The sequence below is a fragment of the Salvelinus fontinalis genome, unplaced genomic scaffold (genome assembly GCF_029448725.1).
Source record: "Salvelinus fontinalis isolate EN_2023a unplaced genomic scaffold, ASM2944872v1 scaffold_0023, whole genome shotgun sequence".
Classification (NCBI taxonomy): domain Eukaryota; kingdom Metazoa; phylum Chordata; class Actinopteri; order Salmoniformes; family Salmonidae; genus Salvelinus; species Salvelinus fontinalis.
In genome coordinates, this window is record NW_026600232.1 from 772,679 (window position 1) to 790,950 (window position 18,272).

Below are 18,272 nucleotides of genomic sequence, written 5' to 3' on the forward strand. Positions count from 1 at the left end.
ATGTATAGTTTTTAGTTTCGTCTTTACCTTATGCACAGGAAACGTGTCCTACAAGTGTATTTTTATTATTACCTTAATCTAATACTACATGTAGTGCTCCTAATACTACATGTAGTGCCCCGAGTGTGAGCCTAGCGACCTACGTCCCACCCAGTTGGAACAGGTGCTGTTTCCACCCTGATCCATCCATCTATAATTCAGCTGACCCGGCCGTATCGGTGTCTCTTTCTCTTCTTCCCTCTGTACAATTGGCATATGATGCAGGGATGAAGAGGCTGATTAACGAGTGAGAGAAAGAGGGAGCGAGAGAAAGGAGCTATCACGATCACAACAGGTTGTTATTCGTGGCAGAAAGAACAAGGGAACAACAAGGCAGAACGAGGAGTGGGTTAATAGTCAAGGTGACTTTCACTATCAAAAGAAAAGAAGCCCGTAACTGAATACGCTGATTAGTACTTAGCTAGCCTACTACCAACTGTATTTTTTTATTTTTTCTTGAAACTTTCAACTAGTACTCTGGAGTTTAAAGATAGTTTATTCATTTATTTTTCCTAATTGTTATTATACAGTTTTTGTCTTGTGGAAATCGAAGCGGTTACTATGTCGGGGGCGAACAGTGATCAGTTACATAGGTCTACATTGTCTGTTTACACGGTAAGTATATATTTTTAGGTAGGCTAATACTATGGGGTTAGATTATTGAAATGTTGTAAATAGAGTATTGTCAGTTATCTATCCCCATCTTTCACACTCCAATAATACTCTAAATGAGGGTGTGTTGGGGGGGGGGGGGGGGTGTACAAAAACTTTTCGAAAAACATTTAACTGGGTGGATCAAGCACTGAATTCTGATTGGCTGACAGCCGTTGTATATCAGTCCATATACCACGGATATGACAACTTTTATTTGTACTGCTCTAATTACTTTGGTAACCAGTTTATAAGAGCAGTAAGGCACCTCAGGGGGTTTGTAATATGTGCCCAATATACCACGGCTAAGGGCTGTATCCAGGCACTCCACATTGTGTTGAGCAAAGAACAGCCCTTAGCCTTGGTATATTGGCCATATACCACGCCCCTTCGGACCTTATTGCTTAAATATACAACCACTTGTAGGCCCTACTAAACACAAGGCATAGCATTTAGTTTTGGCCAATATTCAATGTTTGATTGTTCTGTGTTCTCTTCCATAGAACCTGATGGAACAGTTCAATCCAGGTCTACAGACGCTAGTTACATTAGGAAACAGCTATGTCAAGGCTTTCCAAGGTGTGTGTGTATGAGTGAGTGTGTGTGAAAGTTAATACATAAGTATGCATTTGTGTCATTGTGTGTGGGGGTCATCCCTCTGACAGTTCCCCAGACCTAGTTGGGCTAACATCATTGATGTCAGCATCCTTCCTCTGACTGATATAAACAGTACAAGGCATCTATCACAGGTCAGCTAGTTAGCAGGCAGTTGTAACATGGTAAAGACAGGCCTGTTGCCCATAGAGGTAGAAGTTAGCAGGTAGATGCAACATGGTAAAGACAGGCCTGTTGCCCATAGAGGTAAAATATAGCAGGTAGATGTAACATGGTAAAGACAGGCCTGTTGCCCATAGAGGTAGAAGTTAGCAGGTAGATGCAACATGGTAAAGACAGGCCTGTTGCCCATAGAGGTAGAAGTTAGCAGGTAGATGCAACATGGTAAAGACAGGCCTGTTGCCCATAGAGGTAGAAGTTAGCAGGTAGATGCAACATGGTAAAGACAGGCCTGTTGCCCATAGAGGTAAAATATAGCAGGTAGATGCAACATGGTAAAGACAGGCCTGTTGCCCATAGAGGTAAAATATAGCAGGTAGATGTAACATGGTAAAGACAGGCCTGTTGCCCATAGAGGTAGAAGATAGCAGGTATATGTAACATGGTAAAGACAGGCCTGTTGCCCATAGAGGTAAAATATAGCAGGTAGATGCAACATGGTAAAGACAGGCCTGTTGCCCATAGAGGTAAAATATAGCAGGTAGATGTAACATGGTAAAGACAGGCCTGTTGCCCATAGAGGTAGAAGATAGCAGGTAGATGTAACATGGTAAAGACAGGCCTGTATCCCATAGAGGTAAAATATAGCAGGTAGATGTAACATGGTAAAGACAGGCCTGTTGCCCATAGAGGTAGAAAGAGGGCTCATCTTTGTATCTGTGCCATGATGGCTTCTGTGACTTTAAAATGGTGGAAGCCTTCATTGGCCATGTCCATGCTAAAACGGTTTCTATCCATCCAGAGTTCTCGTTCCACCTCTATGGATGTTACCTAACCATTGGGCTATTTATGGACCCAGTCTTACCTGTATCAGGAGTCCATCACCACAGGTGTTTTACTTATTGGGTCAATTGGTTGGGACAGTTAAGATATGATTACAAGGTTTGGTTTGTGTCATTATCGGGCTAGTGAGTTACTAGCTATAATGCTAACAGGTGTGTGTGTGTGTGTGTGTGTGTGTGTGTGTGTGTGTGTGTGTGTGTGTGTGTGTGTGTGTGTGTGTGTGCGCGCGTGCGTGTGCGCTGCAGCCTTGGCTGTTACCAGTGAGGCATACTTTAGTGCTGTAGCGAAGATGGGAGAACAGGCCCTTCACACACTCTCCTCTCGCTCACTTGGTAAGTGTGTGTGTATATCTGTCTACTGTACCATAGAACCAGCTATAATGGGCCAAACACAGACTGGGGCTATTTTAAAGGTAGACTCAGCGATATGACGTAGATGCAGAAAGTCAATAGCACAGTGGGTCAATTTCTGTAACAACTAAGAGCGTTGATGCACGAGGATCAACTTCTCCGCTGTTTTGGTGCCCTGGCTACCACTCTGTGAACAGTGTGATGCAAACCTGTGCACATTCGCAGATACTGTGCGCGACTGTGAGAGCGAAGTCTTGCGTATCGCTCATCTCAATATCTGGGGTGCTGCTCGTGACAACGTCATTTTGCTGAGTACCTTTATTGCAACCGCTGTGTCACATTTCAAAAAAGCACAGCATGCAATAATCTGAGTACAGCGCCCAGACAACAAAACGAGCCATACAGATATCCGCCATGTTGTGGATTCAACAAAGTCAGAAGTAGCATTATATATATTCACTTACCTTTGATGATCTTCATCAGAATGCACTCCCAGGAATCCCAGTTCCACAATAAATGTTTGATTTGTTCGATAAAGTCCATCATTTATGTGCAAATACCTCCTTTTTGTTTGCGCGTTTAGTACACAAATCCAAACTCACGATGCGTGGGCAGGTCCAGGCGAAAGTTCAGACGAAACGTCATATTACAGTTTGTAGAAACATGTCAAACTAAGTATAGAATCAATCTTTAGGATGTTTTTATCATAAATCTTCAATAATGTTCCAACCGGAGAATTCCTTTGTCTGTAGAAATGCAATGGAACACAGGTCGCTCTCATGCCACTCTGGCAGACCTCTGACTCATTCAGCTCCCATTCCCCCCTCCTTCACAGTAGAAGCATCAAACAAGGTTCTAAAGACTGTTGACATCTAGTGGAAGCCTTAGGAAGTGCAATATGACCCCATAGACACTGTATATTTGATAGGCAAATAATATGCATATATTAGCAACTGGGACTGAGTAGAAGGCAGTTTACTCTGGGCACCTTATTCATCCAAGCTACTCAATACTGCCCCCCAGTCCCAAAGAAGTTAACTTCCTTAGCGTCTTTGAGTAACTTTGAGGTTGTTGTGGCAGGCGGTGTGTTTTACGATACTGGGTGAGATGAGAGAGGTCTAGAGGTTGATTCAAACTGAGCTTGGCATGCTGTTTTTTTGGAAGGACAGTCTAGCTCCTATGGTGGCAATAAATGGCAATAAATAGCAATAAGAACAGAGTTTACTGAGAGGTAAGGATGGAATGATCACACACACACACACACACACACACACACACACACACACACACACACACACACACACACACACACACACACACACACACACACACACACACACACACACACACACACACACACACACACACACACACACACACACAGTAAGTAAGCCATTTGAGCTAATGAATTGAGTGCGGCTGAAAGACTGTCATCTATAATTCAAAGCAGCTACCTGATCCTCTCTTCATGGTCACACTGCTGCGCTGACCTTCTCACTTGGCTGACCTGCTGTAGCTACACTGTCATGCTCGCCTATCTCTGACGCACGGCCCCATTCGTTCCCCATGAGATGCTAATGTCACTGCTAATAAGGCTAGGTTGCTAGCTCTGACGCACGGCCCCATTCATTCCCTTTGAGATGCTATCATCATTTCTAATTGGTGATACTAATGTGTGTATGTGTGATCTACAGGAGATGTCCTGGTACAGCTATCTGATACGCAGAGAAGACTCACAGCTGAGATGGAGGGAGTGGTCAGTATCTGTTTTATCTATGTCTATATGTTCCTGATACTATTTAGTGTCTTTATACCACCTATTTATCTATGTTTATTTACAATATGTCCATGCCACTGTTTCCATCCACAGCCTGTGTGTGGACACTGCCATAGAGTGTAACATTTGTTTTTCTTCCCCCTCAGGGTGTAACGTTGTAATTCTTCCTCTTCAGTTTCGATGGTTCCAGGTAGAAGTTTTACAGGCCATGGAGAAGAATGTCAAGTTGGATGAAGAGTACATTGACGTGAGTATCTGGCAAGAGTGTGTGTGTGTTTCTGCGTGTATGTACGTGTGTGTGTACTTTTACTAACACACACTCTTGTATCTCTTCCACAGGGCAGTCGCAGGGTGTATGAGCTGGAGGTGAGGAACCAGGCAGAAGCTCTGGAGAGACAGCTGAGAAGAGGAGCCTTCAGAGACTCACTGGTACGCACACACACACAACATCATGGACACTCTTACTGACACTTGTGGCTGCTTTGCCTGATGTATCGTCCTATATTTAATGTTTAATCCCAGCCCCCGCTCCCACAGGAGATATTTTGTCTTTTGGCAGGCCGTCATTGTAAATAAGAATTTGTTCTTAACTGACTTGCCTAGTTGAAACATAAAATAATAAAGACACACACCACACGCACGCACGCACGCACGCACGCACGCACGCACGCACACACACACACACACACACACACACACACACACACACACACACACACACACACACACACACACACACACCCTCCTTACAGTTAAATCAGACACTGTCCAACACTACCACATACCACACAGTAATGGTGTGTGTCTGTGTGTGTGTGTGTGGTGTGTGTGTGTTCTCTAGGAGCACAGTGAGTACATGCAGTACCTGAGACAGAGTCAACATGACATTATGAAGGAGGAGGAGAGGAGGTCAGTCTTTACCATTAGTAATACATTACCAACACAATAACTATTAGGACCATTAGTAATACATTACCAACACAATTACTATTAGGACCATTAGTAATACATTACTAACACAATTACTATTAGGACCATTAGTAATACATTACTAACACAATTACTATTAGGACCATTAGTGATACATTACTAACACAATTACTATTAGGACCATTAGTAATACATTACCAACACAATTACTATTAGGACCATTAGTAATACATTACCAACACAATTACTATTAGGACCATTAGTAATACATTACCAACACAATTCTATTAGAACTATTATTATGCTGATGAATATGATGACGGTTGTTATTATTAGGTATCGCTTCCTGGCAGAGAAACACTGCGGACTGACACAGTCACTGCTCTTCCTCATCAACAAGGTACACACACACACATGTTTATGTCAAAAACGGGGACGTCAGAAACCTTTACAAACCCACACACACAGGTAGTGTTCTGAAATGTCCCCATCCTCTCCCCCAGACAGGGGCTTCCCTACAGCAGAAGGCTGATGGATGGAAGGAGAAAGTGAACGAGACACGAGGCTCCAGACCCCGTAGCCCCACCCACCCTGACCAGGAAGAACAGGTTAGAGACCCCATAGCCCCACCCACCCTGACCAGGAAGAACAGGTTAGAGACCCCGTAGCCCCACCCACCCTGACCAGGAAGAACAGGTTAGAGACCCCGTAGCCCCACCCACCCTGACCAGGAAGAACAGGTTAGAGACCCCGTAGCCCCACCCACCCTGACCAGGAAGAACAGGTTAGAGACCCCATAGCCCCACCCACCCTGACCAGGAAGAACAGGTTAGAGACCCCGTAGCCCCACCCACCCTGACCAGGAGGAACAGGTTAGAGACCGCGTAGCCCCACCCACCCTGACCAGGAGGAACAGGTTAGAGACCCCGTAGCCCCACCCACCCTGACCAGGAAGAACAGGTTAGAGACCCCATAGCCCCACCCACCCTGACCAGGAAGAACAGGTTAGAGACCCTGTAGCCCCACCCACCCTGACCAGGAGGAACAGGTTAGAGACCCCGTAGCCCCACCCACCCTGACCAGGGAGAACAGGTTAGAGACCGCGTAGCCCCACCCACCCTGACCAGGAGGAACAGGTTAGAGACCCCGTAGCCCCACCCACCCTGACCAGGAAGAACAGGTTAGAGACCCCATAGCCCCACCCACCCAGACCAGGAGGAACAGGTTAGAGACCCCGTAGCCCCACCCACCCTGACCAGGAGGAACAGGTTAGAGACCCCGTAGCCCCACCCACCCTGACCAGGAGGAACAGGTTAGAGACTCCGTAGCCTCACCCACCCTGACCAGGAAGAACAGGTTAGAGACCCCGTAGCCCCACCCACCCTGACCAGGAGGAACAGGTTAGAGACCCCGTAGCCCCACCAACCCTGACCAGGAAGAACAGGTTAGAGACCCCGTAGCCCCACCCACCCTGACCAGGAAGAACAGGTTAGAGACCCCGTAGCCCCACCCACCCTGACCAGGAAGAACAGGTTAGAGACAAGTATTCCACCCAACCAATCAACCTTCCCCCGTCTTCCTCTCTCCTCAGCTGTGTGGCTCAGTGAACTCTCTGCTGCAGACAGTAGATGAGGACAGAGACATGTCTTGGGCCAGGAGAGAACAGCAGGCCCTGGGGAGAGTGCCCTCTAGAGGTGGGATGACTACACTGCACCCCCAAAGAACAGGGTTATATTTAGTCAATCAGCTACACTACTCACATGTGTGGTGTTATTGTATTCATTTAGTGCATAGCAGGGAAATGTTTTGGTTGATACCGTGGGGATTTTTCATTGGATACACTTTTCTCCATCCGTCTCTCTTCTCCTTCTCCGTCCATATTTCTTCCCCATCATCCTCTCTACCCCCTTCCTCCCCAGCCCCGTCCCCCCTCCACAGCCGATCCCGCTCCTCCTCAGTGGGTGAGTCTCTGGGTCTGGGTGGGGGTAGGACCATGAGAGCCCTGGTGTCCCACCCGCCCTCCTCCAACCCCAAACTCCTACCCTTCACCCGGGGAGAGATGGTTACCGTGTTGGTCCAGGAGCCGAGGAATGGGTGGCTGTATGGAAGAACGGATAGCAGCCTACGGTAGGGGACAGTGGATAGCAGGCTATGGTAGGGGACAGTGGATAGCAGACTATGGTAGGGGACAGTGGATAACAGACTATGGTAGGGGACAGTGGATAACAGACTATGGTAGGGGACAGTGGATAACAGACTATGGTAGGGGACAGTGGATAACAGACTATGGTAGGGGACAGTGGATAACATACTATGGTAGGGGTCAGTGGATAACAGACTATGGTAGGGGACAGTGGTTAGCAGACTATGGTAGGGGACAGTAGATAACAGACTATGGTAGGGGACAGTGGATAGCAGACTATGGTAGGGGACAGTGGATAACAGACTATGGTAGGGGACAGTGGATAACAGACTATGTTAGGGGTCAGTGGATAACAGACTATGGTAGGGGACAGTGGATAACAGACTATGGTAGGGGACAGTGGATAACATACTATGGTAGGGGTCAGTGGATAACAGACTATGGTAGGGGACAGTGGATAACAGACTATGGCAGGGGACAGTGGATAACAGACTATGGCAGGGGACAGTGGATAGCAGACTATGGTAGGGGACAGTAGATAACAGACTATGTTAGGGGACAGTGGATAACATACTATGGTAGGGGACAGTGGATAGCAGACTATGGCAGGGGTCAGTGGATAACAGACTATGGTAGGGGACAGTGGATAACAGACTATGGTAGGGGACAGTGGATAACAGACTATGGTAGGGGACAGTGGATAACAGACTATGGTAGGGGACAGTGGATAACAGACTATGGTAGGGGACAGTAGATAACAGACTATGGTAGGGGACAGTGGATAACAGACTATGGTAGGGGACAGTGGATAACAGACTATGGTAGGGGACAGTGGATAACAGACTATGGTAGGGGACAGTGGATATCAGACTATGGTAGGGGACAGTGGATAACAGACTATGGTAGGGGACAGTGGATAACAGACTATGGTAGGGGACAGTAGATAACAGACTATGGTAGGGGACAGTGGATAACAGACTATGGTAGGGGACAGTGGATAACAGACTATGGTAGGGGACAGTGGTTAGCAGACTATGGTAGGGGACAGTGGATAACAGACTATGGTAGGGGACAGTGGATAACAGACTATGGTAGGGGACAGTGGTTAGCAGACTATGGTAGGGGACAGTGGATAACAGACTATGGTAGGGGACAGTGGATAACAGACTATGGTAGGGGACAGTGGATAACAGACTATGGTAGGGGACAGTGGATAACAGACTATGGTAGGGGACAGTGGATAACAGACTATGGTAGGGGACAGTGGATAACAGACTATGGTAGGGGACAGTGGATAATAGACTATGGTAGGGGACAGTGGATAACAGACTATGGTAGGGGACAGTGGATAACATACTATGGTAGGGGACAGTGGATAACAGACTATGGTAGGGGACAGTGGATAACAGACTATGGTATGGGACAGTGGATAACAGACTATGGTATGGGACAGTGGATAACAGACTATGGTATGGGACAGTGGATAACAGACTATGGTAGGGGACAGTAGATAACAGACTATGGTAGGGGACAGTGGATAACAGACTATGGTAGGGGACAGTGGATAACATACTATGGTAGGGGACAGTGGATAACAGACTATGGTAGGGGACAGTGGATAACAGACTATGGTAGGGGACAGTGGTTAGCAGACTATGGTAGGGGACAGTGGATAACAGACTATGGTAGGGGACAGTGGATAACAGACTATGGTAGGGGACAGTGGATAACAGACTATGGTAGGGGACAGTGGATAACATACTATGGTAGGGGACAGTGGATAACAGACTATGGTAGGGGACAGTGGATAACATACTATGGTAGGGGACAGTGGATAACAGACTATGGTAGGGGACAGTGGATAACAGACTATGGTAGGGGACAGTGGTTAGCAGACTATGGTAGGGGACAGTGGTTAACAGACTATGGTAGGGGACAGTAGATAGCAGACTATGGTAGGGGACAGTGGTTAGCAGACTATGGTAGGGGACAGTGGATAACAGACTATGGTAGGGGACAGTGGATAACAGACTATGGTAGGGGACAGTGGTTAGCAGACTATGGTAGGGGACAGTGGTTAACAGACTATGGTAGGGGACAGTGGATAACAGACTATGGTAGGGGACAGTGGATAACAGACTATGGTAGGGGACAGTGGTTAGCAGACTATGGTAGGGGACAGTGGATAACAGACTATGGTAGGGGACAGTGGTTAGCAGACTATGGTAGGGGACAGTAGATAACAGACTATGGTAGGGGACAGTGGTTAGCAGACTATGGTAGGGGACAGTGGATAACAGACTATGGTAGGGGACAGTGGATAACAGACTATGGTAGGGGACATTGGATAACAGACTATGGTAGGGGACAGTGGATAGCAGACTATGGTAGGGGACAGTGGATAACAGACTATGGTAGGGGACAGTGGATAGCAGACTATGGTAGGGGACAGTGGATAACAGACTATGGTAAGGGACAGTGGATAACAGACTATGGTAGGGGACAGTGGATAACAGACTATGGTAGGGGACAGTGGATAACAGACTATGGTAGGGGACAGTGGATAACAGACTATTGTAAGGGACAGTGGATAACAGACTATGGTAGGGGACAGTGGATAACAGACTATGGTAGGGGACAGTGGTTAGCAGACTATGGTAGGGGACAGTGGATAACAGACTATGGTAGGGGACAGTGGATAACAGACTATGGTAGGGGACAGTGGATAACAGACTATTGTAAGGGACAGTGGATAACAGACTATGGTAGGGGACAGTGGATAACAGACTATGGTAGGGGACAGTGGATAACAGACTATGGTAGGGGACAGTGGATAACAGACTATGGTAGGGGACAGTGGATAACAGACTATGGTAGGGGACAGTGGTTAGCAGACTATGGTAGGAGACAGTGGTTAACAGACTATGGTAGGGGACAGTGGATAACAGGCTATGGTAGGGGACAGTGGATAACAGACTATGGTAGGGGACAGTAGATAACAGACTATGGTAGGGGACAGTGGATAACAGACTATGGTAGGGGACAGTGGATAACATACTATGGTAGGGGACAGTGGATAACAGACTATGGTAGGGGACAGTGGATAACAGACTATGGTAGGGGACAGTGGTTAGCAGACTATGATAGGGGACAGTGGTTAACAGACTATGGTAGGGGACAGTAGATAGCAGACTATGGTAGGGGACAGTGGTTAGCAGACTATGGTAGGGGACAGTGGATAACAGACTATGGTAGGGGACAGTGGATAACAGACTATGGTAGGGGACAGTGGTTAGCAGACTATGGTAGGGGACAGTGGTTAACAGACTATGGTAGGGGACAGCGGATAACAGACTATGGTAGGGGACAGTGGATAACAGACTATGGTAGGGGACAGTGGTTAGCAGACTATGGTAGGGGACAGTGGATAACAGACTATGGTAGGGGACAGTGGATAACATACTATGGTAGGGGACAGTGGATAACAGACTATGGTAGGGGACAGTGGATAACAGACTATGGTAGGGGACAGTGGATAACAGACTATGGTAGGGGACAGTAGATAACAGACTATGGTAGGGGACAGTAGATAACAGACTATGGTAGGGGACAGTGGATAACAGACTATGGTAGGGGACAGTGGATAACATACTATGGTAGGGGACAGTGGATAACAGACTATGGTAGGGGACAGTGGATAACAGACTATGGTAGGGGTCAGTAGATAACAGACTATGGTAGGGGACAGTAGATAACAGACTATGGTAGGGGACAGTGGATAACAGACTATGGTAGGGGACAGTGGATAACAGACTATGGTAGGGGACAGTGGATAACAGACTATGGTAGGGGACAGTGGATAACAGACTATGGTAGGGGACAGTGGATAACAGACTATGGTAGGGGACAGTGGATAACAGACTATGGTAGGGGACAGTGGATAACAGACTATGGTAGGGGACAGTGGATAACAGACTATGGTAGGGGACAGTGGATAACAGACTATGGTAGGGGACAGTAGATAACAGACTATGGTAGGGGACAGTGGATAACATACTATGGTAGGGGACAGTGGATAACAGACTATGGTAGGGGACAGTGGATAACAGACTATGGTAGGGGACAGTGGATAACAGACTATGGTAGGGGTCAGTGGATAACAGACTATGGTAGGGGACAGTGGATAACAGACTATGGTAGGGGACAGTGGATAACAGACTATGGTAGGGGACAGTGGATAACAGACTATGGTAGGGGACAGTGGATAACAGACTATGGTAGGGGACAGTGGTTAGCAGACTATGGTAGGGGACAGTGGATAACAGACTATGGTAGGGGACAGTGGATAACAGACTATGGTAGGGGACAGTGGATAACAGACTATGGTAGGGGACAGTGGATAACAGACTATGGTAGGGGACAGTGGATAACAGACTATGGCAGGGGACAGTGGATAACAGACTATGGTAGGGGACAGTGGATAACAGACTATGGTAGGGGACAGTGGTTAGCAGACTATGGTAGGGGACAGTGGATAACAGACTATGGTAGGGGACAGTGGATAACATACTATGGCAGGGGACAGTGGATAACATACTATGGCAGGGGACAGTGGATAACAGACTATGGTAGGGGACAGTAGATAACAGACTATGGTAGGGGACAGTGGATAACAGACTATGGTAGGGGACAGTAGATAACAGACTATGGTAGGGGACAGTGGATAACAGACTATGGTAGGGGACAGTGGATAACAGACTATGGTAGGGGACAGTGGATAACAGACTATGGCAGGAGACAGTAGATAACAGACTATGGTAGGGGACAGTGGATAACATACTATGGTAGGGGACAGTGGATAACAGACTATGGTAAGGGACAGTGGTTAGCAGACTATGGTAGGGGACAGTGGATAACAGACTATTGTAAGGGACAGTGGATAACAGACTATGGTAGGGGACAGTGGATAACAGACTATGGTAGGGGACAGTGGTTAGCAGACTATGGTAGGGGACAGTGGATAACAGACTATGGTAGGGGACAGTGGATAACAGACTATGGTAGGGGACAGTGGATAACAGACTATTGTAAGGGACAGTGGATAACAGACTATGGTAGGGGACATTGGATAACAGACTATGGTAGGGGACAGTGGATAACAGACTATGGTAGGGGACAGTGGATAACAGACTATGGTAGGGGACAGTGGATAACAGACTATGGTAGGGGACAGTGGTTAGCAGACTATGGTAGGAGACAGTGGTTAACAGACTATGGTAGGGGACAGTGGATAACAGACTATGGTAGGAGACAGTGGTTAACAGACTATGGTAGGGGACAGTGGATAACAGGCTATGGTAGGGGACAGTGGATAACAGACTATGGTAGGGGACAGTGGATAACAGACTATGGTAGGGGACAGTGGATAACAGACTATGGTAGGGGACAGTGGTTAGCAGACTATGGTAGGGGACAGTGGATAACAGACTATGGTAGGGGACAGTGGATAACAGACTATGGTAGGGGACAGTGGATAACAGACTATGGTAGGGGATAGTGGATAACAGACTATGGTAGTGGACAGTGGATAACAGACTATGGTAGGGGACAGTGGATAACAGACTATGGTAGGGGACAGTGGATAACAGACTATGGTAGGGGACAGTGGATAACAGACTATGGTAGGGGTCAGTGGATAACAGACTATGGTAGGGGACAGTGGATAACAGACTATGGTAGGGGTCAGTAGATAACAGACTATGGTAGGGGACAGTGGATAACAGACTATGGTAGGGGACAGTGGATAACAGACTATGGTAGGGGACAGTGGATAACAGACTATGGTAGGGGACAGTGGATAACAGACTATGGTAGGGGACAGTGGATAACAGACTATGGTAGGGGATAGTGGATAACAGACTATGGTAGGGGACAGTGGATAACAGACTATGGTAGGGGACAGTAGATAACAGACTATGGTAGGGGACAGTGGATAACAGACTATGGTAGGGGACAGTGGTTAGCAGACTATGGTAGGGGACAGTGGATAGCAGACTATGGTATGGGGTCAGTAGATAACAGACTATGGTAGGGGACAGTAGATAACAGACTATGGTAGGGGACAGTAGATAACAGACTATGGTAGGGGACAGTAGATAACAGACTATGGTAGGGGACAGTGGATAACAGACTATGGTAGGGGACAGTGGATAACAGACTATGGCAGGGGACAGTGGATAGCAGACTATGGTAGGGGACAGTAGATAACAGACTATGGTAGGGGACAGTGGATAACAGACTATGGCAGGGGACAGTGGATAGCAGACTATGGTAGGGGACAGTAGATAACAGACTATGTTAGGGGACAGTGGATAACATACTATGGTAGGGGACAGTGGATAGCAGACTATGGCAGGGGTCAGTGGATAACAGACTATGGCAGGGGTCAGTGGATAACAGACTATGGTAGGGGACAGTGGATAACAGACTATGGCAGGGGACAGTGGATAACAGACTATGGCAGGGGACAGTGGATAGCAAACTATGGTAGGGGACAGTAGATAACAGACTATGTTAGGGGACAGTGGATAACATACTATGGTAGGGGACAGTGGATAACATACTATGGCAGGGGTCAGTGGATAACAGACTATGGTAGGGTACAGTGGATAACAGACTATGGTAGGGGACAGTGGATAACAGACTATGGTAGGGGACAGTGGATAACAGACTATGGTAGGGGACAGTGGATAACAGACTATGGTAGGGGACAGTGGATAACAGACTATGGTAGGGGACAGTAGATAACAGACTATGGTAGGGGACAGTGGATAACAGACTATGGTAGGGGACAGTGGATAACAGACTATGGTAGGGGACAGTGGATAACAGACTATGGTAGGGGACAGTGGATAACAGACTATGGTAGGGGACAGTGGATAACAGACTATGATAGGGGACAGTGGTTAACAGACTATGGTAGGGGACAGTAGATAGCAGACTATGGTAGGGGACAGTGGTTAGCAGACTATGGTAGGGGACAGTGGATAACAGACTATGGTAGGGGACAGTGGATAACAGACTATGGTAGGGGACAGTGGTTAGCAGACTATGGTAGGGGACAGTGGTTAACAGACTATGGTAGGGGACAGTGGATAACAGACTATGGTAGGGGACAGTGGATAACAGACTATGGTAGGGGACAGTGGTTAGCAGACTATGGTAGGGGACAGTGGATAACAGACTATGGTAGGGGACAGTGGATAACATACTATGGTAGGGGACAGTGGATAACAGACTATGGTAGGGGACAGTGGATAACAGACTATGGTAGGGGACAGTGGATAACAGACTATGGTAGGGGACAGTAGATAACAGACTATGGTAGGGGACAGTAGATAACAGACTATGGTAGGGGACAGTGGATAACAGACTATGGTAGGGGACAGTGGATAACATACTATGGTAGGGGACAGTGGATAACAGACTATGGTAGGGGACAGTGGATAACAGACTATGGTAGGGGTCAGTAGATAACAGACTATGGTAGGGGACAGTAGATAACAGACTATGGTAGGGGACAGTGGATAACAGACTATGGTAGGGGACAGTGGATAACAGACTATGGTAGGGGACAGTGGATAACAGACTATGGTAGGGGACAGTGGATAACAGACTATGGTAGGGGACAGTGGATAACAGACTATGGTAGGGGACAGTGGATAACAGACTATGGTAGGGGACAGTGGATAACAGACTATGGTAGGGGACAGTGGATAACAGACTATGGTAGGGGACAGTGGATAACAGACTATGGTAGGGGACAGTGGATAACATACTATGGTAGGGGACAGTGGATAACAGACTATGGTAGGGGACAGTGGATAACAGACTATGGTAGGGGACAGTGGATAACAGACTATGGTAGGGGTCAGTGGATAACAGACTATGGTAGGGGACAGTGGATAACAGACTATGGTAGGGGACAGTGGATAACAGACTATGGTAGGGGACAGTGGATAACAGACTATGGTAGGGGACAGTGGATAACAGACTATGGTAGGGGACAGTGGTTAGCAGACTATGGTAGGGGACAGTGGATAACAGACTATGGTAGGGGACAGTGGATAACAGACTATGGTAGGGGACAGTGGATAACAGACTATGGTAGGGGACAGTGGATAACAGACTATGGTAGGGGACAGTGGATAACAGACTATGGCAGGGGACAGTGGATAACAGACTATGGTAGGGGACAGTGGATAACAGACTATGGTAGGGGACAGTGGTTAGCAGACTATGGTAGGGGACAGTGGATAACAGACTATGGTAGGGGACAGTGGATAACATACTATGGCAGGGGACAGTGGATAACATACTATGGCAGGGGACAGTGGATAACAGACTATGGTAGGGGACAGTAGATAACAGACTATGGTAGGGGACAGTGGATAACAGACTATGGTAGGGGACAGTAGATAACAGACTATGGTAGGGGACAGTGGATAACAGACTATGGTAGGGGACAGTGGATAACAGACTATGGTAGGGGACAGTGGATAACAGACTATGGCAGGAGACAGTAGATAACAGACTATGGTAGGGGACAGTGGATAACATACTATGGTAGGGGACAGTGGATAACAGACTATGGTAAGGGACAGTGGATAACAGACTATGGTAGGGGACAGTGGATAACAGACTATGGTAGGGGACAGTGGATAACAGACTATGTTAGGGGACAGTGGATAACATACTATGGCAGGGGACAGTGGATAACAGACTATGGTAGGGGACAGTGGATAACAGACTATGGTAGGGGACAGTGGATAACAGACTATGTTAGGGGACAGTGGATAACATACTATGGTAGGGGACAGTGGTTAGCAGACTATGGTAGGGGACAGTGGATAACAGACTATGGTAGGGGACAGTGGATAACAGACTATGGTAGGGGACAGTGGATAACAGACTATGGCAGGAGACAGTAGATAACAGACTATGGTAGGGGACAGTGGATAGCAGACTGGTAGGGGACAGTGGATAACAGACTATGGTAGGGGACAGTGGATAACAGACTATGGTAGGGGACAGTGGTTAGCAGACTATGGTAGGGGACAGTGGATAACAGACTATGGTAGGGGACAGTGGATAACAGACTATGGTAGGGGACAGTGGTTAGCAGACTATGGTAGGGGACAGTGGATAACAGATTATGGTAGGGGACAGTGGATAACAGACTATGGTAGGGGACAGTGGTTAGCAGACTATGGTAGGGGACAGTGGATAACAGACTATGGTAGGGGACAGTGGATAACAGACTATGGGAGGGGACAGTGGATAACAGACTATGGTAGGGGACAGTGGATAACAGATTATGGTAGGGGACAGTGGTTAGCAGACTATGGTAGGGGACAGTGGATAACAGACTATGGTAGGGGACAGTGGATAACAGACTATGGTAGGGGACAGTGGTTAGCAGACTATGGTAGGGGACAGTGGATAACAGATTATGGTAGGGGACAGTGGATAACAGACTATGGTAGGGGACAGTGGATAACAGACTATGGTAGGGGACAGTGGATAACAGACTATGGTAGGGGACAGTGGATAACAGACTATGGTAGGGGACAGTGGATAACAGACTATGGTAGGGGACAGTGGATAACAGACTATGGTAGGGGACAGTGGATAACAGACTATGGTAGGGGACAGTGGATAACAGACTATGGTAGGGGTCAGTGGATAACAGACTATGGTAGGGGACAGTGGATAACAGACTATGGTAGGGGACAGTAGATAACAGACTATGGTAGGGGACAGTGGATAACAGACTATGGTAGGGGTCAGTAGATAACAGGCTATGGTAGGGGACAGTAGATAACAGACTATGGTAGGGGACAGTGGATAACAGACTATGGTAGGGGTCAGTAGATAGCAGGCTATGGTAGGGGACAGTGGATAACAGACTATGGTAGGGGACAGTGGATAACAGACTATGGTAGGGGACAGTAGATAGCAGACTATGGTAGGGGTCAGTAGATAGCAGGCTATGGTAGGGGACAGTAGATAACAGACTATGGTAGGGGACAGTGGATAACAGACTATGGTAGGGGACAGTGGATAACAGACTATGGTAGGGGACAGTGGATAACAGACTATGGTAGGGGTCAGTAGATAACAGACTATGGTAGGGGACAGTAGATAACAGACTATGGTAGGGGACAGTGGATAACAGACTATGGTAGGGGACAGTGGATAACAGACTATGGTAGGGGACAGTGGATAACAGACTATGGTAGGGGACAGTGGATAACAGACTATGGTAGGGGACAGTGGATAACAGACTATGGTAGGGGACAGTGGATAACAGACTATGGTAGGGGACAGTGGATAACAGACTATGGTAGGGGACAGTGGATAACAGACTATGGTAGGGGACAGTGGATAACAGACTATGGTAGGGGACAGTAGATAACAGACTATGGTAGGGGACAGTGGATAACATACTATGGTAGGGGACAGTGGATAACAGACTATGGTAGGGGACAGTGGATAACAGACTATGGTAGGGGACAGTGGATAACAGACTATGGTAGGGGTCAGTGGATAACAGACTATGGTAGGGGACAGTGGATAACAGACTATGGTAGGGGACAGTGGATAACAGACTATGGTAGGGGACAGTGGATAACAGACTATGGTAGGGGACAGTGGATAACAGACTATGGTAGGGGACAGTGGTTAGCAGACTATGGTAGGGGAC

The 18,272-nt window shown here is 47.3% G+C and overlaps 1 protein-coding gene across 1 annotated transcript in view; it reads left to right on the forward strand.

The window, feature by feature from the left end:
- The first annotated feature begins 592 nt into the window (after positions 1-592).
- LOC129842219 (brain-specific angiogenesis inhibitor 1-associated protein 2-like protein 2) overlaps positions 593-18,272 on the forward strand; it is a 40,954-nt gene continuing 23,274 nt past the window's right edge. Inside the window, exons 1-11 of the mRNA XM_055910675.1 lie at positions 593-654; positions 1,194-1,269; positions 2,553-2,639; positions 4,352-4,413; positions 4,610-4,681; positions 4,774-4,863; positions 5,276-5,343; positions 5,701-5,764; positions 5,868-5,972; positions 6,956-7,058; positions 7,284-7,491. Of these exons, the coding sequence (XP_055766650.1) occupies positions 601-654; positions 1,194-1,269; positions 2,553-2,639; positions 4,352-4,413; positions 4,610-4,681; positions 4,774-4,863; positions 5,276-5,343; positions 5,701-5,764; positions 5,868-5,972; positions 6,956-7,058; positions 7,284-7,491 (989 nt within the window). The 5' untranslated portion in view covers positions 593-600. The remainder of the gene's footprint in view (positions 655-1,193; positions 1,270-2,552; positions 2,640-4,351; positions 4,414-4,609; positions 4,682-4,773; positions 4,864-5,275; positions 5,344-5,700; positions 5,765-5,867; positions 5,973-6,955; positions 7,059-7,283; positions 7,492-18,272) is intronic.